Source organism: Mobula birostris, chromosome 14 (genome assembly GCF_030028105.1).
Source record: "Mobula birostris isolate sMobBir1 chromosome 14, sMobBir1.hap1, whole genome shotgun sequence".
Taxonomy (NCBI): Eukaryota; Metazoa; Chordata; class Chondrichthyes; order Myliobatiformes; family Myliobatidae; genus Mobula; species Mobula birostris.
Window position 1 is genome coordinate 38666834 of NC_092383.1, and position 23581 is coordinate 38690414.

Below are 23581 nucleotides of genomic sequence, written 5' to 3' on the forward strand. Positions count from 1 at the left end.
CTGAATTTGTAGACTGAAGGCTGAGCTAGCAAAGCGGACATCTGACATTTTACTATTTGATGAATGGATTTAAGTCATTAGTCATTGGGCAATATTTGGCTCTGCATGTGTTGAAATAAAGCTGGCTATTACTTCATATTCGAAAAGGTGGGCTCCGTGCACAGATGTTTGCAAGAATGTCACAGGTTATCCCTATCTTTGATATCTTAGAAAACCCTTTTGGCTGAGGTGCCAAGCATTAATTGTGCACATCCATTAGTTTTCTTGTGTAGGATTGCTTTTCAGAGGTCTTTGCAGGAAGACTTGTCGGTGACTTCACCCTCCAGGAACCCACAGTGAATCCTTTCCCCAGCTCTGCCTGTTGTTACCTATGGATACGCATGTGCAGACCTGTCTTTGTATTAACCTGTAGAATATTTTTTATCTTATTCTGCTGGTGTTTAGGGCAGCAATGAAGGTCTTCCATCTCTGGTAGTGTTCAGGGCTTCCTTCATCATATCAGTAGCTTCTTTCGGTTTTCACTACTGTCAGTCATGCAAGTCCCTGGTGGAGACTCAGGAATACCATTGCACTCAGATGTAGAAGGACTCTTCATTGCTGTTCCCATGACAATTTTGTTTTACCAGTCAGGGTTGTTAGCCCTGAGCTGAACCCTCGAACCTGGAGGACCGGTGCACCACTCTTAGTCTGGCCTCTACCCTTTGACCTGTTTGGCATGGGTGACCCTATAAAGAGCCAAAGTATAAAGCCTTGACTCCAGCAAACATAACTCTCCAGGTCATTGAGGCACACAAGCCTCCAAACCACGACAAGGTTGTGTTTCTTTTGGAGATATAGAATATTTATAGTGTATTTGAGTTGGTAACTAATTTTCAGGGTGAGTGGCATATACTTTGTTCATCACAGTCCTGCCAAGACATCAGTGACTAATTTGGGTGTCTTTAGCTATCTGAAAGGAAAAGGGCACATGGGTAGGGTTATGGACAGGCAAGTTATACATTCGTCCCTGCATCATCTTCAGCTTGTAAATCAGAAGACTGTATGGGTGGAGAGGAAGAAGTGAAGTATGAGAAGGAAGGTCATTCTAAATAATCTGGTTTCTGTTCAGCAACTGGTCTTGAAGACTGTATTGGCCATTGCAATGATGGACAACATTTTGTCTTCTAATTTAGGGTAGGCGAATGTGGTGTGGCACAAGTCGCTAATTGGAGCCGGGCTTATTCCTAGCCAGTTTGGTGATATGACCGATTTATTTATAAATCTGAATGAAGTTTCCCAGCCCATCCAGTGAAGGAAGTTTCTCTTCTCCATTGTCTCACTGATGTGAGGGCCTTCAGGGATGTGCTTGGCTGCTTACACTTGTTTTATGATCTTATCCGTTGTTCCCCTGAGGCATAGGGAAGGACTTCTACCGTCTAAAAGCTGTAGGATTGGCTTTATGTAGTGCTGCTGCCTAGCTTTAATCTATCACTGGCCACTCATGATAATGGGCTAGGAATTAAATGACAGCAGTCATTTGCCAGGTGCCAGGTTCCTGATACCATGTTAATGGCTTAGCACCACAATTCTGTTTGCATAATACATTGGGTGAAACGAGCCTTTGCTTCCAGTGACCATTTTCTAGCATTGATGGGATTTGGTCCTCTGATGTTTTGATCTTTTACTGTACTAGTATAATTTAAAAGGAGCTTGTTTGCATTATTAATACATCCTAAGAAAGTATTAATTATTTATTATGCCAATGTGCAAAACTGAAATTGGTATCTTCCAGCCATCAAAACCTCCTAGCCTAGAGGCCTGAAAATCACTACAATGTGAGCAATGGATTTTGCTTGACTAAGAAACAGATGTTTGCACCGGTTGAAACTCCCAATTTTAACTTTGTACTCCCCAGATGGCATTAACATTCACACGGAATTGCATTTTGCAGTGAAAAGCATTTTGGAACTATTAGAGCTTTCACCAACAATATTAAATTTAAAATTTTTTAAATTGTTTCAAATCACTCTTAAAACTCTTCCATCCTTTTTCTTACTGTGCATCAGCTCTTCCAACTATTACATCAAACTCTTTAGTTACTGTCTTTATTTGTAGCCATTAGTGGGTGTAACTTCAGTAAGTGCTTATGGCCTTAGGTTACAGATCAGCAGTGATATTTTGAATGGCACTACGGCCTGTTGCTGTGTTCCTAATCTCCACATTCCATAGTTCCTTCCATAAGGTTCCCTTCCTGTCTTGTGCAACACCCAATTCTTTCACTAAGCTTTTGCTGTCATCTTAAGTGTACCCTTTGCTTGTGCACTCTTTGTTTGATTAGCCCTTTGTGCAAATTCAGAGCGTCTTTACTACATAAATGGAGCTTTCCTTAATATAAACATATTAAGTGCAAAGAATATTCAGTTAGACACCAGTTAAATAACAAATCAGTATATGTCCAAGCCCAAAGCCTAAAATCTGATCTATAAAGTAAACTAGAGCCAGTATTTGGGATTCTTATCATAGGTAATTAGATAATTTTATACATTATTTTAATACATAAAACAACATATCCCCATCTTCATGCAATGTTGAATTATGTATCATGTCCATCATGGGATTGCTTTATAAGAGCAATGTGATTGATTCACATCGTCTGTTACTGCAGGGTGTATACCAGAACAGTGGATATCTTGATACTTCGCAATTTTATTTGGCAAACAGAGTGTAACCAGCAAATTCTGCTGAAAGGTTCAGAAATAATAGCAGTGGGGTTTGTTAATAATAACAGCATGACGTATTCTTTGTTTGGCAGGAATGAACATTCCAGAAGAGGAATCAGATGGTGGACAAAGCAGTAAATTTTGCCTAGTTGCAATTGGACGACTTCAGGTACTTGACTGCGAGTGTTGAGGAAATCATATACTTGTACATTTTTACCAATAAGTCTCTTCAGTCCAGTTTCAATCAAACCAGTACACTTTGATACTGTGGGGGAATAAAAATATGGATAAAACAAAAATTTATCCAATCTTTCCCTGCACCCACTTTACCCCTTTCCCACAGCCCATACCAGGCACTCATATTTCAAAACCAGGGATGCTAAATGGGGTAGTTTTGTAGTCTAAGACAAACTTATTTTTAATATTTCGGTCTACATCAAAAATGTTTTCCAAGAGGCCCTGTTTTACCATGCTGAAGCAATAAACTGAGATTAAATTTTGATAACTGTAAAATTATATGAAAATCTATTTGTCTTTCATTATTAATCACATGATGATTTAAATATTTGCTTAAATGCTATTTCATTGTTACATATTGATTTACATATTGATTCACATGATTGCTTCAAGAGTTGTTTTCAAAGTCACAATGTGGTTGATTGTAAATCAGAAACAGAATTAGGAACATAATACTGGACAATTTTCTGAATGTTTTTGTAAAATTGTTTTAATATGCAGCTAGTTAACACAGAAGAATTCCATTAACCTTTTAAGTTGTACATTTAAATTATTCCATAAATACAGGCTTCTCCTTTCAGTTGTAGTGTGGAGGTGTCGTATCAAATTTATCCAATGGGTTACATTTATTCAGTTCTGCCTGTTTTGCCTTTTGAAGCTTATAGTCAGTTCAGTTGTACTGTTATGATTGAATGTTCACATCACCAGTTTATGAATTGCATTGCATCATTGCAAATTAAAATATTTCATGGTGAGTCCTCCACCATCTATATAGCAGGAGTCACTGTTGAATGAAGTCTCAGTTGGAGCAGCCACATACAGTAAATATTATTGCTACAAGAACACTTCAGAGGCTGAGTAATATTCAGGTTTTCTTATAACACAGAAAGAGGCCATTTCCTCTACTAAGTTTATGTTGCTTTTCCTCTGGTAAGTAAGTTGCCTCCCAAGGCCTTCCCACCACTGGAGTATGATAGAATACTCTCCACTTGCCTGTTTAGGTCAACACCATCCAGAACAAAGCAGCCTGCAAAATTGGCACTTCACCTTAAACATCCATTTCATCCACCACGAATGTAAACTGTCTGCAGTGGTATCATCTACAAAGAGCACTGCAATTACTCACCCTGATCACTCTGATAACACTTCCAAAACCTACAGTCTGTACTGCAAAGGGCAGAAAGAGCTTGAGAATGCTTGCAGGTTTCCCTCCAAGTTCTACATTTCTATACTGACTTGTAAATCTATCATTGGTCTTTCATCATTGCTCCATCTAAGAATTGGAACTTCTTTCCCAATAGTGCTTGTGAGAACAGGTTTAGAAGACTGCAGTGGTTCAAGAAAGTGGCTCAACATCATTTTCTCAAGAGCAATAAGTACTGGTTTTACTAGCAACCTCTACAAATCAAAAAATAATTCCTCTAGATATTTTGCCATTTACCTGAAATTTAACTTCTAGTTACACACCCTCCTGGCAGTAGAAATGGTGTTAATTTCCATATATTTTTGAACAACTCTATCATAGTGACCAGTTAACCTTCTTATCTGTAGTAGCAATAGTCTCAGTTTTATAAGTTTCTCCATACAAATAATTTCTTCAGATAAATATCTGTTGCTTCCTCTCCAGATCTTGATATTTTTCCATAAGTGATAGTGAGGTGACCATGATTGGACCCAGTAATCCAACAGAGGCCAAACCAATGGTTTATAAAAGTATAGCTAATTTTCTTGCTTTTGTGTCTGTGCCTTTATTATGAAATTCTGAATTTGATATACCTTTTAAACTGCCTTGTCAATTTTGAGATTTTGTGATTATGAATTCCTAGGTTTACCTATTCTAGCAGTCTCTTCAATATGTATATATTATGCTCTCTTCATCTTAATTTGACTATGCATCATTGCACAATTATCTAAATTCTTTTTATTATTTCCATTATAGTTTATTTCATCTCAAAGCTTTGTATCATCTGCAAACTTTGAACAACTGCTCATTTGTGGTCATAAACTACAGCCCCTTCATCTATCCCTTGCCACCACTGTGACCTTTTCTCCATTCTAAAGCGTTGCTATTGGAATGATTATGATGTCTTTTTTTGTGGCATACTTCATAGCCATGCTATCACTGTCACTGATTTATTGGCTTTAGTTTTGCACTTTATGGACTTGTCCATAAACATGTAAAATCATATATGAAGGAGATGAGTGTTCACTCATAAAGGTGGGTGGCCTTGTCATTTTGTAAATAGTTCATTCTAACTTTCTTTTATGATGATATGCCAAATATTTTTGGAATTTTAACCAATGCTGAACAATGGCAGTGGAGATAGATACTAATCACAAAGCCATGTGTAAATTAAAAATCAGTTTTAGATATGGAACCACTAATAACATCAAACTTTAAGCCAGTGATTTGTATCAATCTTTTGAATGCTTAACTACTTAGCTACATGCAATGGTAAGGGAGATCCCATTTTAGGAGAAACTTGTCATCAGTAATTGGCGTAATTGGCATAATGGCTTAAATTAGCATGAGCACACACATTTAAAATGGTAAAAACTAGCACCGACTTTGTACAAGCTTGTGATAAAACGTATTCATTATAATGAATCATTAACCGAAGTTTAAGGGAATAGACTTCAATTATGCTGTTAATGTTAACAAGCACTGGCTCAGGGTTTTTGGAATTTCAGCAAGTATAATTTTAGACAGTTTTGCTGACATACACAGTAAGTAGTACACATGCCAGTTCCACAGAATAAGACTACAGATTGAATACCGCTTATCCAAAAATCTCCAAATTTCAAAAATATTTTGAGCACTGACTTAAGTTTGACTAAGTACATACAGTATGTATAATGAATGAATAAGTGTAAGGCAAAGACTGCTTACCAGTAGCATATAAATGATGACAATTCCAAGCTATCTCAAAAATTCCAAAATCCAACAAAAAATTCTGAAATCCAAAACACTTCCAGCCCCAAGCATTTCAGATAAGGGGTACTGAAACTGTGCTACTTATACAAAACTAAGGATTTTGATGGATGGATGATTTTGGGGCTGTGAAGAGAGGTAGTATTTCTCCATCTGCTTATTGAGCTGATGGAATAAATAGGGGCATGACAGCGTACCTGAAACACCTACACCTTGTGGGATCCTTCCAATTTTCTTTGCAATTATCAGCACAGTATCTGTAACATTGTTCTTGTTATTCTGCTTCTTACATGGCATTTTGATTTGGCTTACATTCTTCTATTTTAATTTAAGAAAACCTGTGAATTTCTGACTTCGCTGTGGTGATGTTTTCCCTAAGCTCTAAAGCTTGCTCAGTTATTTTCAACTATGAAATGGGGCTGCATTATGTGCTTTCAATATCAATTTTAAACACATATTGATCACAGATATGATTTTGTGAGTCTTTTATTGTATTCACTTTGAAAAGGATTCCAACAAAACATAATATATTCATTAACTTTAAATGGCCCTATACATGATATCATTCTCTTCAGAAATTCCTGTAAATGGAGTATCTTTTTGTAAATATTTGTTGAACAAATGATTTAGTTCAGTGAGAGTGTCTGTTGAAGTTTACAATGAGCTTTCTTAGTTTACTTTTAAGCTTCTAATTCAGTTCTAGTGCTGCATAACATTCTTTACTCAGAGATTTTGCAATGATTTCCTTGATATAGTCACCAGGAGATAGTTTAGAGCAAGCAAGGTGAAGTCGTACACTGTATCTAATATTGTGGGCTGAAGGGGCTGTAATATGCAGTAATATTCTATTAAAAATATGCTGGCTCTCAAAAGAATCCCATCAATCCTGTTCCCTTATTTATTTTGCTGCAATTTATTCTCTCTCATGTGTCCATCAGCTCACCCTGATCCTCCTCACACTCATCTATATTAGATGCAATTTGCAGTAACCAATTAAGCACCAACCAACACGTCTTTAGAATTACCAGAATATCTAGGGGAAACATGCAGTCAATGGACAATCTACATACTCCACAGAGACAGCTCCAGAGGTATTGGTCACTGGAGGGGTGAGGTAGCAACACTTTGTGCAGGATCAGGACAACAATGACTATTTCTGTTTTTGAATTCCACCGTAAACATTAGTTGGACCTGAAGTACAAAGCCTTGTGTGCAACAAGGTGACATTGATCCTCCCAAGCTTGAGTTGTTGGTAAGGTGTCAGTTGAGGCAGAGCTGGAGAAATTGGGATAGTTATTGACAATGGGGGGGGTGGTGGTATCATTTGGGATCTGTGGAGTGGTGTGGACGTAAGGTGGTAATGAGGATGCATCATAGGTTGAGGAAAGGCACAAAATCCTGATTTCAGATGCTCTGTGTGGGGAAGTTGCACGTCCACCCTGTGACTATGTGGATTGCTTCCAGGTGCTCCAGTTTCCTCACGTACCCCAAGGACATTCTGGTTGGTGAGTTAGTTGGTCATTGGAAATATACCCCAGTGTGTAGGTGAGTGGTAGAGAGTGGGGGGGGTGGGGGTAGTTCTCAGGAATGTGATGAGAATCAAAAAAAGGATTATAACATGATTAATGTAAATGAGAAGATGATAGTCAGTGTACACTTAGTGGGCCAAAGGACCTGGTTCTGTGTTGCATCTTTCTGACTCTTCTTATTTCTATACTATTGAAAAGACAATTTGCTATTAACTTTCCAGACAATTATACTGACCTCAGAGGGGAGAAAAGTGGTTTTGCAAAAAGAGATTTTTTGCTATGTTGTTGGGTTAAGGGTAGAAGGTGAAGTTTGTAAGGGAAACATGAAGGGAAGTTTCTTCACTCAGAGGGTGGTGAGAGTGTGGAAGAGGCTGCCAGTGTAAATGGTGGATACAGGTTCAATTTAAGAGAAATTTAGATAGGTACGTGGGTGGGAGGGTTACGATCTGGGAGGTTGTCAATGGGGCTAGCAGATTAATGGTTCAGCATGGACTAGATGGGCCAAGGAGCCTGTTTCTGTGCTGCAGACGGAAACATACTGTGGCTCTTTATACTCAACAGCAGTTTTTATTGTATTTATTATAAACACAAAAACAGACCGGGTGCCATAACCCGCAGAGAGAACCCAACTAGTCTCATACAAATGGGGGAGGTGACCATCACACATCCTGGTTACAGTTAGGGTGGCTCCCAAATACACAAGCGAATAACTGTATAACCCAAGCTAAAATGTAACAATAAATGGACTTCCCACCATAATCCCACAAAAACATTTTAACACAAGAAAAATAAACAGTGCTGGTCATTAGAAATGCAGGGGCGGGCTGTCAACCATGCACCCTCCCCAGAGCATCAGAATACATTTGCAAAAGTCATCTGACACAGTGTCACATAATAGACACAAGTTAAGAGCTCATTAAGAGAAAATGTGTTAGCAGGGAATGAAGACTGGTTCTCACATAGAACACAGAGAATCAGGATAATTGTATAGAGTGATCTATCAAAAATATCAGTGTTTTTGCAGCTGCACTCATCCTGGCAAGTGGAGGATAATTCATCATTGTCTTGACATATAGCTTGCTTGGCAATGACATCTGGGGAATTACTCACTTAATGATGCTGAGACTCTCACCTGCTCTTGCAGCCAAAATATTTATGACTGGCCTATAAGAGTCTGTAGTGAATGATGACCCCACCACCTCCCCTCACCTCCGAGAATGTTGATGATATGGGAGTTCATAAAGGTAATACAAGGGTGGGTGGTTTGATGCTCGTTTATTGGAGATGGTCAATACCTGGCACTTTAGTGGTACAAATGAATATTGTCTTAGGTTTTGCTACATTCAGACATTGGCTACTTTATTTGCTATGGAGTTGAGAAGGGAATTAAACAATAAGCATCAGCACACTACCCCACCCCCAACCTTGTGGAAGAAAAGTCATTAGTGAAATGACTGATGATGGCTTGGCTGTTGTGTCAAAATTTCACTTTTGAAAGCCTCCCGCCTTACCAAGTGCATCTTTGCCAGAAAACAACCTGTTCCAATTCACACTTGCTAGATCCTTTCTGATACCATCAAAATTTGCCTATCTCCAATTTAGAATCTCAACCCAAGCACCAGACTTATCTTTCTCCATAATTACTTTGAAATTAATGGTATTATGATCATTAGTTGCAAAGTGTTATCCTACACAAATTCCTGTCACCTACCCTATCTCATTCCCTAACAGGAGATCTAGTATCACACTCTGTCTAGTTGGGAGCTCTATGTACTGACTAAGGGAACTGTCGTGGACACATTTGACAAACACTCTCCCCTGCTGCGCTTTTACACTACAGGAAACCCAGTCAATATACGGCAAGTTAAAATCACCTCCTATCACAACTTTATGTTTCTGCGATTTCCCTTCAAATTTGCTCCTCTAAATCCTGTGAACCATTGGCTGGTCTATAATATAGCCCCATTAACATGGTGATGCCTTTCTTCTTCCTCATTTCTACCCATAAAGCCTCCCTAGACGAGCTCTCCAGTCTGTCGTGACTGAATACTGTGGTGACATTTTCCCTGACTAGTAATGCCACCCTCCCCCTTTCATCCCTCCCGCTCGATCACATCTTCAACAATGAGCCAGAACATTGAACTGCCAGCTCTGCCCCCCCCACAACCACGTCTTACTAATGGCTACAATGTCATAATTCCACATGCTGATCCAAGCCCTAAGTTCATCCACCTACCCTTGCATTGAAATATATGCTGTTCAGAACATTAGTCCCACCATGCTCAACCTTTTGATTCCTGTCTTTGTCTGAAGTCTTACCGCAAGAATATTGGTCCCCCTCTAGTTCAGCTGCAAATCAGCCCTTCAGTACAGGTCCAACCTTCCCTAGAAAAAAGCTGAATGATCCAAAATCTGAAGCCCTCCCTCCTGCACCAACTCCTTATCCACATGTTAAACTGTATGATCTAACTATTTCTGACCTCACTAGCACATGACATAGGTGGCATTCCTGAGATCAGAACACTGGAGGGGTTAGCACCTAACTCCCTGAACTCACTTTTCAGGACTTTGTCACCCCTCCTACCCATGTCATTGGTACAGACGTGGATCACTACCTCTTGCTGCACACCCTTCCACTTATGAATGCTGTGCATTCGAACTGAGATGTTCCTGACAATGGTACCTGGGAGGCAGCAAACCATCCAGGGTTCTTGTTCTTATCCACAAATCTGGACCCAGCGTGTAAGTGTAATTATGAAGAAAGCATGGCAGTACCTCTTCTTCCTTAGGAGTTTGAAAAGATGTGGCATGACATCTAAAACTTGGACAAACATCTATAAATGTGTGGTGGAGAATATATTGACTGGCTGCATCACAGCCTGGTATGGAAGCATCAATGCGTTTGGATGGAAAATCCCACAAAAAGTAGTGGATGTGGCCCAGTCCATTATTGGTAAAGCCCTCCCCATCATTGAGCACATTTATCCAGAGCATTGTTACAGGAAAGCAACATCCATCATCAGGGACCTCACCACCCCGATCATGCTCTCTTCTCACTGCTGCCATCAGGAAGAAGGTACAGGAGCCAAAGGACTCACATTACCAGGTTCAGGAACAATTATTACCCCTCAGTCAACAGGCTGTTGAACTAAAGGGAATAACTTCACTCAACTTCGTTTGCCCCATCACTGAAATGTTTCCACAACCTATGGACTCACTTTCACGAAGCTTTCATCTCATATTCTTGATATTTATTGCTTATTTGTTTATTATTATTATTTCTTCTTTTCCTTCTTTATTTGCACAGTTTGTTGCCTTTTGCACACTGGTTGTCTGCTCTGTTAGTGCAGTCATTAGATCTATTGAGTATTCCTGCAAGAAAATTAATAAAATGAATCTTGGGGTTATATGTAGTGACATATATGTTCTTTGATAATAAATTTATTTCATATTTTGAGGACCTCCTTTATGTTCTCCTAACCTACGAATCCTCTATCACATCAGCTTGCCTCTTTTGCCCCTTCCCTTCTGACCCACAGATCCAGACTCAGTGCTAAAACCCTGACCAACGTTGCTTTCCTCAGCTAGGTCACTCCCCCCACCCCCCAACAGTATCCAGAGTGGTATACCTGCTGTTGAAGGGAACAGCCACAAAGATATTCTGCACCAGCTGCCTATCCCCTTTCCCCCTCCTGAAGGTCACCCTGCACCTTGTTAAATCCTCAAAGAACTGTAGCAAGTTTGTCAAAAGTAATTTACCTTTCATAAAACCATGTGGACTTGGTTTAATTATCTTAAGTTCCTTTAAATGACAAACTGTTTCTCCCTCGATTATAGACTTCAATAGTTCTCTTGATTTATCCCAACTGGAAAGAGAAACTCCATGAGAAAAGGGCACAATATATGGTTAACAAAGGAGAACAAGGACAATGTTCAGTTGAAAAGTAGGATGTGAGTAGGGGCAAGAGCTTGTGGTAGGCCAGAGGCGAGTTTTTAGAATCCAGCAATGAAAGACTGTAAAAACTCAAAATTGATTTTGGAAGAAAATGAGTAAAATTAAAACCAGAAGTCAGAATTACTGTAGATATATAAAGGAAGAAGGTGGCTAGGTTTGTTGTAGAACCTCGAGGGTGGCTAGTGATTTAATAAAAGAAGTAAGAAAAAAATTGACATATATTAAGTCAGTTTTTTTTAACTCATTCTTCACCATGGTGGTTTCTGCAAATATCCATAGCAGGTAAGCTAAATTCAAATGAAGTGAGGAACATGTGAAAAATCCCAATCAGAAGGGATAGAGTATTAGAAAAGCTCATTAGGAATAAAGGGAGACAAATCACTGGATCCCAAAGGCCACTGAAGAAAGTGGCTAGAGAGGTAATTGACTCATTAATTGAAAATGTTTATTTCTTGCAAAACTTGGGAAGAGTAGCAGGCATTTGGAAAACAGCCAATGTGACTCCCATGTTACAAAAGGAGAAAGACAGAATACTGGGAGCTATAGGCGTGCTAGTTTAACATTTGTAATTGGCAATATTCTACAATCAGTAATCAAAGGGAAAATAACTGGTTATATGGGATAGTTGAATATAACTAAACATAGTCAACATGATCCCCTTGCCTAAAAATTACATTCCTGCATCATCGATAAAATGGCAGTGCACTTGGTTGGAGTGGCCAGCCATGGTCCAAACAAAGGTGTAATTGTTTGTCCTTTTGCATCTTTTGTGAAATCACAAGACACTGCTGGATATTGAGACCATCAAGTGCTACAGGTCTGTCCCACTGGCGAGTAGCTAAATGGCAGTGGAGCTGGACTTGTTGCGCACCGTGTTGTCAGTGGCTACAGCCACCCAAGAAGAAAGGCATCAGAGGCAGTGTGCAGTCCAACAAATGGTGCAGAGAACTGTCTTGGACATTTTTCTTGTGATCACAAGACTATTGGCATTGATAATGTAGAACATTGCAAGTCCGGTTCACTGGTCCATTGGCGAGACCAACGGCAGGAGAGCTGTGTGGCCTTGGTTATAGCGTGGACTAGGCCCTCATGCTGCAGGGTCACCTGTTGCAGCCACCCAGGGAAGAAGATACTGGAGGTGGCGTGGGAAAGAGGAATACATATTGGGTTGGTGACTGGCCCTTCCAGTGTTCATTCAGAGGAAGACGAGTTGGATTGTGTTCCTGTGCAGCTGCACTAGTGTGTGATGAGGACTGCTGTACCATCAATTCACAGACCATGACACTCAGGGACTAGGGCTATACATGATGTATTCTGGTTAATAGGGCTGTCGGTTAATCAGGACAGCTGCTTATTTGAGACAACTCTTAAAGAATAAAACTAATTGAGAAAATAGCCGGAATTCCCTTTGTTTATTTGGGACAGTAGGCTGCATAATTGGGACAGGAGATGGATGCCAAACAGTTTCTCACTAGCATCAGTCACATGAACCTGTGTGGCCTTTAGATACTGTACCATGCTTTTTAAACATTTTTTAAATACCTTCAATCATGTGTGTTTGTGTTCAAAAAACAGTGATTTTTGTCACTGATAGTTGGCAAGAAATAGCAGTAAGCCAATTTGGAATTGTTTTGCTCATTGTAGTTTCAGTATTCAGGCTTAGAAGTGTCAGAAATGGCTGGGAGTGAAAATGAAACAATTTCACTACTTCAACAAATTAGGAACTATGAAGAATTTGAAGGTATCAACAATCATCGTGAATATTACAATGACAGTGAAGATTTGGAGGATGCGATCGTTGAAAGTATTGTATGAAGGCAATCCATTATCTGCACTAATTTTATTAATTTACAGTAAATGAAAATAATACAGCAGCATGTTGCTTGTCCATCATATCCAACAATGACAGTGAAACCTTTGCAAGAGTGCTTTTAAAGTGGAAAAGCCATTGCTCTGGGACAGTTCACTGTCTCAATCTTGGAAGACTGAGCCCAGTGGTACAAGTGGACATCACAAACTGGGATCGTCCTTGATTACAGTGGATAACCATGACTACTACTATGGCTTTTCATGCAGTTCGCTCTCCACAAAGCATTGCAGGACTGCCTCTAGGCCATTAGATCTCACTGTTAATCTCATCCATCCAGTCCACCAGATGTGACTCCATATGCTAGGACAGGCATGTCCCTATTTCACCGGACTATGAGGCCAGTTGTTTTACCCTCACTCGGTTTAGCCCGACTGTCGAAATGGTATACCACGGTGCGGCCACTGTCGCATGCAAACAGCTACTTGGAGCCACAGATGAGAGCTCAGTGGCCAGCAGAGCCCAAAGAATGAACATGACATGCCCCTTCACCAGAGGTGCTACCCCTCTCTGGACACACCATACACAGCAGTGAACACTGGATGAATTTCTCCATTGATAACTATTAGGACCTAATATACAGTTTTATGGTAGTGTAGGAGCACTGACAGTGTTCTCATTACTACTGTATTTCAATTAAATACATAATTTGTTACTCAGTTAAATGGTAGTTTGTTTTCTTTTAAATCACTTTTTAACTGTTTCCTTGAAACTCCCTAATTGGGGCAGTGGCTTATTTGGGCCAAAATGTACCGGTCCTGAGGTGTCCGAATTAACCGGAGTGCACTGTATATATATTTTTGTATCTTTGTGACTCTGTTTTTTTGCTATCGTAACTATGTATGCTATATGTGCTGCATTTGACTGTTGGTATATGTGTTTTGCATGTTAGACGTGGAGGAATGCTGTTTCATTTGGCTGTATTCAGTGTGTGTTTGAAATTAAACTGAGGTTTAGCTTCTTTTCTCCAGTCCTGCTTGAAGGGTTTCGGCCCGAAACGCTGATTGTACTTTTTTCCATAGATGCTGCCTGGCTTGCCAAGTTCCTCCAGCCTTTTGCCTGTGTTGCTCGGATTTCCAGCACCTGCAGATTTTCTCTTGTTTGTGAAGGTTCTATAGGGGCTTGCCAGAAGAAATGTTGTGATACGTTCACTAGTGCGAGAGTCTTGAACGATGAGACATAAATATAATGAAGGTGCCAGTCATTTAAAACAGTTATGTTGAAACTTCTCTCAGAGGATAAAAAAATCTGTGGAATTCTTTGTCCCCAATGATGGTGGAATTCATTGGTATTGCATTATTTTTGTTACAGGTACCAAGATACAGTGAAAAGTTTATCTTGAACACTGTTTATACAGATCAAATCATTACACACTGCTTTGAGCTAGACTAAGGTAAAACAATAACAATGCAGAATAATGTGGAAAAGCTACTGAAAAGTGCGGTGCAGATGAACGATAAAGTGCAAGATCATAATGAGGTAGACTGTGAGGCCAAGAGTCCATATTATTGTACAAGAGTTCCATTCATGAGTCTTATCGCAGTGGGATAGAAGCCGTTCTCAAGCCTGGTGCTTTCAGGCTTTGGTATCTTCTACCCAGTAAAGAGGGGAGAAGAGAGAATGTACAGGTGGGTGGGATTTTTGATTATGCTGGCTGCTTTACTGAGGCATCGAGAAGTGTAGAAAGAGTCCATAGACAGGAGGCTGGTTCCTGTGACGTGACGTGCTGACCTGTGTCCGCAACTCATGGTAATTTCCTGCGGTAACGTGCAGAGCAGTTGCCACACCAAGCCATTGTGCATCCAGAGTGCTTTCTATAGTGCACTGATAAAAATTGTTAAGAGTCGAAGGGGAAATGCTTAAATTCTTTAGCCTAATAGATATATTTAAGAAAATCAAAGGTTTCAAAGTGCAAGTAATATTAGAGCATAGAACCCTGAAATTTGTCTTCTTTACAGACATTGACGAAACAAGGAAACCCCATAGAATGATAGAAATATGGAAGCCCCCACCTTCCCTCCACACAAGCAGCAATAAAAACATCAAACACTCCTCCACCCCCTACGCCTATTTTTCTAGCACATGCAAAGACAGCCCCCTACCCATTGATCCAGAGTCCATCAAACTACAGTTCACAAAACCTGCACTTCAGTATCTCAGGCAGGCTCTCTCTCTAGTGAGGGAGGGAGCAGTCACTTCTGCAACAACGAGAACAGAGACCAGCAACTCACTGTTCTGATGTTACAATCTTCCATGTCACTTCTCCAAGCCCCAGGTCACAAGGACCAACAGGCTCTTATCTCCATCAGAGAGACTCACCTCAATAATAAGCAAATGCTTTGAGAGGCTAGTCAAGGACTGCAGCTGCAGCATGCTACCACCCACACTGGACCCCCTACAATTTGCCTACCAAAGCAACCAATCACCAGATGATGCAAAAACCACAGCTCTACGCACAGTCCTTACACATCTGGAGAAGAGGGATACTTATGTGAGCATGTTGTTCTTGGACGACAGTTCAGCATTCAACACCATAATTCCCTCCAGGCTCAACAAGAAGCTCGGAGACCTTGGCCTTCACCCTGCCTTGTGTAGCTGATCCTGGACTTCCTGTCAGATCACCGGCAGTTTGGTAAGAGTGGGCTCCCTCACCTCTGCCCATCTGACTCTCAACACAGGTGCCCGTCAGGGCTGTGTACTAAGCCCCCTCCTTTACTCTCTGTATACCCATAACTGTCACCACCTATAGTTCCGATCTGCTAATTAAATTTACTGATGACACTACACTGATTGGCCTAATCTCAAATAATAATGAGGCAGCCTACAGAGAAGAAGTCATCACCCTGACATTGTGGTGTCAAGAAAACAACCTCTCCCTCAATGTGGTAACAACAAAGGAGCTGATTGTGGACAACAGGAGGAATGGAGACAGGCTAGCCCCTATTGACATCAATGGACCTGGAGTAGAGAGGGTGAACAGCTTTAAGTTCCTCGGCATAAACATGACCGAGAATCTCACGTGGTCTGTATATACTGACTGGTGAAAAAGGCACATCAGTGCCTCTTTCACCTCAGACGGTTGAAGAAGTTTGATGTGAGCCTCCAAATCCTAAGAACTTTATATAGATGAACAATTGAGAGCATCCTGACTGGCTGCATCACTGTCTGGTATGGGAACTGTACTTCCCTCAATCGCAGGAGAGTGGTGCAGACGGCCTAGCACATCTGTAGATGTGAACTTTACACTACTCAGGCCCGTAGGATCATTGGAGACCCGATTCACCCCAACCACAAAATGTTCCAGATTGTACCATCCGGGAAACAGTACCGCAGCGTAAAACCCAGGACCAACAGGCTCTGGAACAGCTTCTTCCACCAGGCCGTCAAACTGCGTAACTCGTGCTGACACATCTGTATTTCTGTGTTACATTGACTGTCTTGTTATACATAATATTTATTATCAATTATACATTTAGACGGAGATGTAACAAAAAGATTTTTACTCCTCGTGTACATGAAGAATGTAAGTAATAAAGCCAATTCAATTAAATTCACTGGAGTACGGGACCTTTCTCCAATAGCAGCTGGCAATTATTGAACACACCCCCGTGCAATCTCAATGTTTCGGTCTCCCAATACACTTCAGTTGGTAAAATTGGTGAAGAACGAGGTCACCCACTGGGTTGCTCCCCAACTTCTGACTTCCCAGCCTCAAGGGTGCATGTTTTCCAGGCCGTTCATGGAGAAGGCAAAGCGCTAGGCTGCACAGTTGGTCCGAAAACTCTCCGCTTGCGAAGAACCGTAGTTTGAACCGCAGCTCACAGGACCAAAAGGAACACAACCACCTTGAAAAGAGAAGAAAGCCATAAAAGAAGAGGAATAGCTGTATCAGGGAAGAAGTCGCCTGGGTCTGCAGAATCTGCTGGCGCCATATTTCTTCTGATATATTAATATTTGAAAGAGAGAGGAAAATTAAAGATAATGTGAAACTGACACAGAAAAGGCACAAGTTGAGGCCAGCATAGATAGACCACGATCATATTGAATTATAGGGCTGGCTTGAGGGACTAAGTGGCCTACAACTCTTCCTATTTTCTTGTGTTTATACCATTCAGTGTTTCTAATCCCATGCCCCTTGTGATGGTGATGATTGCAAGGTCTTGTGTACTATGTGAAACTAGCCCATCAGAATTCTATCAGATATTTCCCTGTCATCCATTGTGAAGCTGATGCAAAATATTGATTTAACACATCTGTCATTTCCTTGTTTCCTGACTGTTCCCCAGTCTTGCTCTCTAGGGGCCCCCACACTTACCTAAACTGCCTTTTTCTTTTTATCTGTCCTTTGCAGTTTGTTTCAATATTAGTCAAAAGAACCAAGTCAGGTGTTTGCATCCATTGACGGTTGTTTTCCAGCATTACAGATGCTATTAAAATACATAGTGACCTTGCTTGCTTGGAACTAGATATTCACAGTCATTGGTGTCTTTTGCATTTGCCATAAGAAGGTATTTATTTGTAAAAGGTTCACTTGGACCTTGCATTATCCTTGATGTGAAATCATAATGTATTTAATGTTCTCAGAAATTCTGACAAATCGACCTATTAAAATGTCAAAGCAGTAGATTATCTTGATTTTGTTTTATTGTAAATATCTTTTTTTACTGCTTGTACTGTTACAGCTTTGTTTTTCTTTCACCTTCGTTCTACCAATCTGGTTGTACTAAAGCCTGCAGCACCAAGACAGGTAGATAGGGTTAGGAAGCAGATGAGTGGTAACACCATAAGATATAAAAGCAGAATGAAGCTACTCTGCCCATCGAGTCTGTTCTGCCATTCCACCATGGCTGATTTATTATACCTCTAAACCCCATTCTCCTGCCTTTTTACCTTTAACTATTGACTCCTTGAATAATCAGAAACCTAGCAATGACTTGCCATAAATGGCAATTTAATTCCAGATTAACCACCCATTCATTAAAAAAAATCCTTCTCATCTGTGTTCTGAATGGATATCCCTTTATTCTGCGACTCACCCACTGTAGGAAACATCCTCTCCATATTAATTCTATCTAGGCCTTTCATTGTTCCATAGATTACAATGAGGTTCCCCATCATACTTCTAGACTCTTAGCAAGTACAGGCCCAGAGTCATCAAATGCTTCTCATACGTTAACTGTTTCATTGCTGAAATCATTCTCATGAACCTCCTCTTGACCCTTTCCAATGCTAGCACATCATTTCTTAGATAAGGGGCCCAAACATGTTCACAATACTCCAAGTCTGACTGACCAATGCCTTATAAAGCCTCAGCATCATGTCCTTTCTCTTGTATTCTATTCCTCTCAAAATGAATGCTAGCACTGCATTTGCCTCCTTACCACCGATTCAACCTGCATGTTAATCTTTAGGGAATCCTGCACAAGGACTCCCAAGGCCCTTTGCACCTCTGATTTTTAAATTTCCTTCTCGTTTAGAAAATAGTCTATGCCTATGTTCCTTCCACTAAAGGGCATGACCATACACTTCACTGTATTCCATCTACTACTTCTTTGCTCATTCCCCCAATTCTATCTCCTTCTGCAAACTCCCTAAAGTTTCCTTTCTTCTGCCTCTCTCACTTCATGCAGAGTGGAGTGACATTTGCAATTTCCCAGTCCTCTAGAACGATTGCAGGATCAAGTGTTTCTTGAAAGATCTTTACTAAAGCCTCTACAATCCCTTCAGTTACTTCTTTCAGAACCCTGGAGTGTAGTCCATTTGGTCTAGGTGACTTCAGCCCTTTCAGCTTGACAAGCATATTCTCCCTAGTAATAGCAACTACATTCATTTTGGCCTGCTAACACCCTTGAATTTCTGGCAGACTGCTGTCTTCCACAGTGAAGGCAGACACAAAATACTTATTAAGTTCATCTGCCATTTCTTTGACCCCCATTACTTCTCTCAGTATCATTTTCCAGTGGTCCAGTAACCACTCTCACCTCTTTTATGCTTTATACAGTACATCTGGAAAAACGTTTGATATCATTTTTGATATCATTGGCTATTTTACCTTTATAATTCAACTTTTTTCTGCTTATGTTTATTTTAGTTGCCTTCTGTTGGTTTTTTAAAGGCTTCCTAATCCTTGAACTTCCCACTGTTTTTTGCTATATTATATGCCCTCTCCTTTGCTTTTGTGTTGTCTTTCACTTCCTTTGTTGCCATAGTTGCTCCTCCTCCTTTTTAGAATGCTTCATCTTTGGGATGTGTTTATCATGTGCCTTCCAAATTGCCCCCCAGAAACTTCAGCCATTGCTGTTCTGCTGTCATCCCTGCTAGTGCTCCCTTCCAATCAACTTTGGCCAGCTCCTCTTTCATGCTTCTGTAATTCCCTTTACTCCATTGTAATACAGTTATATCTGACTTTTCCTTCTCCCTCTCAGACTGCAGGTTGAATTCTATCATACTATTATGATTGACTCCTAAGAGTTCCTTTACCTTAAGCTCCCTAATCAAATCTGATTCATTACACAAAACTCAATCCCAAACTGCATTTCTCCTAGTGAGCTCACCCACAAACTGCTATAAAAATCTATCTTGTAAGCATTGTAAAAAAATATCTCTCTTGGGATCTAGCACCAACCTGATTTCCCAATCTTCCTGCATATTGAAGATAGTCATGTAGTCATACAGTTATATCCCCCATGACTATTGTAATATTCCCTTATTACATCCTTTTATTTTTCTCCTTGAAATTTATATCCGAATGCTGTTGTTTTGGGGCCTGTATCTAATTCCCCATCAGGGTGTTTTTATCCTTGCAGTTTCTTAACTCTACCCACAAGGATTCAACATTTTCCAATCCTATGTCACTTCTTTCTAAGGATTTGATTTCAAAGATTCAAAGTACATTTATTATCAAAGTATTTGTACAGAATGCAACTCTGAGCTTCGTTCTCCTGCAGGCAGCCACGAAACAAAAAACATAATGGAACTCATTCAAAGAAAACACCAAACTCCCTCCATGCGCGAAAAAAGAACAAATTGTGCAAACGGCAAAAAGCGAGTGCACCACACATAGAATATCAAACATCAAACCAGAAGTCCAGGAGTATTCAGTTTAGTTCAGTTCAGCGCCCCTTGCTGTCTGCAGGCTGAAGAGCCAGACTTCACCAAGCGTCCAGTCCTCACTAACCAGAATCTAGTAACACATGCAACATGAACCTTAAAGTACCTCAAAAAGAGTCTACAGCCACAAGCCTCAGCGATCAGTTCTTGCAACGTGGAACTCAACACTTCTGCACTTTGCTCGAAGAGCACTTAGTGAGAAAGAGAGGAAACAGGTGGATGGTGTTGAACACCTCCCTGCACTCTACTTGTCTTTGTCAACTTCAGCCTTGCTTGACAGCTCAGTTAGAGAGAAGCAGTGAAGTCGATCATGGGCTCATGCCCGGCTTCCGGGCCTTCAGGCTGCATAATCCACACTCAACTTTGCCGAACTCCTTAGGAGACAGCAAAGTGCCAGATCATTCAATCAGCCTAAAAAAATACATTTTATTTTTACCAACAGATCCACCCCACCCCCTCTGCCTATCTTCTGTCCTTGCAATACAATTTATATCCTTGGATGTTAAGCTCCAATTATGATTTTCTTTCAGCCGCGACTCAGTGATGCGCACAACTTCATACCTACCAATCTCTAACTGTGAACAGTGCTACAAGATCATCTACCGCAGGGCTCCCCAACCTTTTATGCACTGCGGACCAGTTGATTATTGACAATATTCTTGTGGACTGGCTAACCGGTGGGGGGGGGGGGGAGGTGGGGGTAGGGTTGCCAGTGGACAAGAGTAGCAGTCAAATACGTTGTGTTTACCGCAAGAAAGACTACCATGATCGTGAAGCCTTGCGTGGGCACCTGTGTGTGCATACGTGTACATGCCGTTATTTTTCTACAAATCGTTTTTGGCTTAATCTTCCCGATTCTGTTCAGTGAAACTACACTGTACATACATTATTTCTACTTTATATAGGCTGTGTATTTATCATATCATTCCTGCTTTTACTATATGTTAGTGTTATTTTGGGTTTTATGTGTTATTTGGTATGATTTGGTAGGTTATTTTTTGGGTCTGCGAACGCTCAAAAATTTTTCCCATATAAATTAATGGTAATTGCTTCTTCGCTTTATGCCATTTCGGCATGAAAGGTTTCATAGGAACACTCTACCTTAGCGGGGGAAATACGGGACAAGGGCAGTCCCATATGGGACAAACCAATTTAGCCCAATATACAGGATGTCCCTGCTAATACGGGACAGTTGGCAACCCTGGTGGGGGGAGGTGTTAATCATAACTGGAATATAGGTGATAAGTCAACTATAAGTCACTTATAAGTGGCTAATACACTCAATTTCGTTTCTAAAAAGGTTTATCTAACAAATTTAATATTAAACACACCGCATATTTTCCTCGCATGAATATAGTGATAAGTCAATTATAGGTCACTTATAAGTCAATAGCATCATAACATTTTAAGTAACGTTTGGATATTAAACACAAAGCACATATTTTCCCTGTATGAACATATAAAATCATTGCAACATGCGAATATCGCTGAATCAGTGGGAGCCCTGGGCTTGTTTCCCTGCAACAAGACAGTGCCATCGAAGGGTGATGGGAGACAGCGATACTCGAAGGGGGTTCCTTATGTCCAGTCTATTCCGCAATTTAGTTTTCGTTGCATTCATTGCAGAAAACCCCACTTCGCAGGGATATGTTGGAAATGGAAATAACATTTTCAGTGGTTTTGTGGCTATCTCAGGATATTTAGCCTTGACTTTGATTCAGAATGCCTGCAGAGATGTTATGTCAAACATACTTTTCAGTCCGTCGTGATTTGCAAGCTCGATGAGTTGATCTTCTTCCCGCACGGACATGGATGACGTGTGGGTAGTGACCTCGCGTGCATTCAAGTTCAGCAGTGGGCGTGACAGGGAATGAGGAAAGATGCAGCTGACTCATGTCATCAAATCATATCGTTTCCTCACAGCCCGGTAGCACACGCTTTGCAGCCTGGTACCAGTCCGCGGCCCAGTGGTTGGGGACCACTGATCAACAGTATTTCATATACTACGTGCTTTCATATTTAACATCTTCAGCCCTGTATTCATCACCCTTTTCGATTTTGCCCCCGTGTTACATTTCAACTCAATCCACTGACTCAATTTTGCCTTATCATCTACCTGTCCTTCCTCAGTCCCATTATACACTACATCAACTGGTATACCAATAGCCCCATCCTTTCACTCCAATTCCCATCCCCTTGTCAACTTAGTTTAAATCCTTTCCAACAGCTTAGCAATACTGGAATGTGATTTTATTAAACAGGAAGATTTGATTAGCTTTCTCCTTTTGCTGAATTTCTCTCCAAGCAGCCAGGTGCTGTTTATTGAGAGATAAAGAAAATATAGCAACAGGGGCAACCACTGTTATCTCATCACTTCCTCCCCTACATGGTAGTGCAAAGGAGCGGGTGCATTTTATGAAATTGCTTAATTTGAAGATAAATCTGAATTTGGGTTTTTTCTCTAGTATTAATTTTGTTACCATGTAAAATTTATTGCATAATTGGATGTATTTTATGGTTACCTCTCTAGGATGCCCTTTTGCAGAGTTTTTGATGGCAGATGAATTTAAATTGGGATTTGAGTGTGAATGTGGAAGAAGTTTATTGCGCCTTACAGGAGAGGGGTCTTACTCTTCTATTGAAAAATAGGCTGAATGCACAACTGAACTTTTGCTTGAAGTTTGAAAAAGAGTAATAACTTTTTCTATTTTTAATACCCAATTACTACTCCCATTCTATTTAATCTGATAAAATGTTTCTCAGGTCACCAGCTCACCTGTGTGCATGGATATGAATGGCCTCACCATTCCCACCGAGTTCTTGTCCAGGCACAATTCAGATGGACTCTTCACATTTGTGGACCATCGATGCATCACTGTTATTGGCTACCAGCCACAGGTTAGTACCTCTGATAATCTATCTGCAATCTTTATCAAAGGCCTCCTCATAGACAAAGAATTTTCTTCATAGCTCTAACCTCTGAAATTTATGCTGATTTCATTAACCCTTTATAGAACTGAAGTACTATATTTAATAAGCATATCCACTTGGAAAAGATAGAGGTAGCTCTGGAGGCGAACATGGTAAGGTCTTAATCCAGAGAAAGTTGCAAATTGAGTGTGCATTTTGTGTTGACCTGGCATTTTGTGGTGCAAATTGAAGTCTCAAAGGTGTAGGACAGTAGTGGCGTGACATGTATGGGCCAAATCGAGGCAGCAGGGCCCAAGTATGAGAATGGGGAATAAGTCAACA

General features: G+C 40.5%; 1 protein-coding gene across 6 annotated transcripts in view; it reads left to right on the forward strand.

The window, feature by feature from the left end:
- arnt2 (aryl-hydrocarbon receptor nuclear translocator 2) overlaps positions 1-23581 on the forward strand; it is a 393077-nt gene that overhangs the window by 210960 nt on the left and 158536 nt on the right. For 5 of the 6 annotated variants that reach the window (XR_011889078.1, XM_072278401.1, XM_072278403.1 and 2 more), the window contains 2 exons: positions 2792-2868; positions 23093-23227. Coding sequence is in view for 5 of the 6 variants with exons in the window: in XM_072278401.1 (XP_072134502.1) it covers positions 2792-2868; positions 23093-23227 (212 nt within the window). In the remaining variant the exon portion in view is untranslated. The remainder of the gene's footprint in view (positions 1-2791; positions 2869-23092; positions 23228-23581) is intronic. The other variant, XM_072278402.1, reaches the window with a different exon arrangement.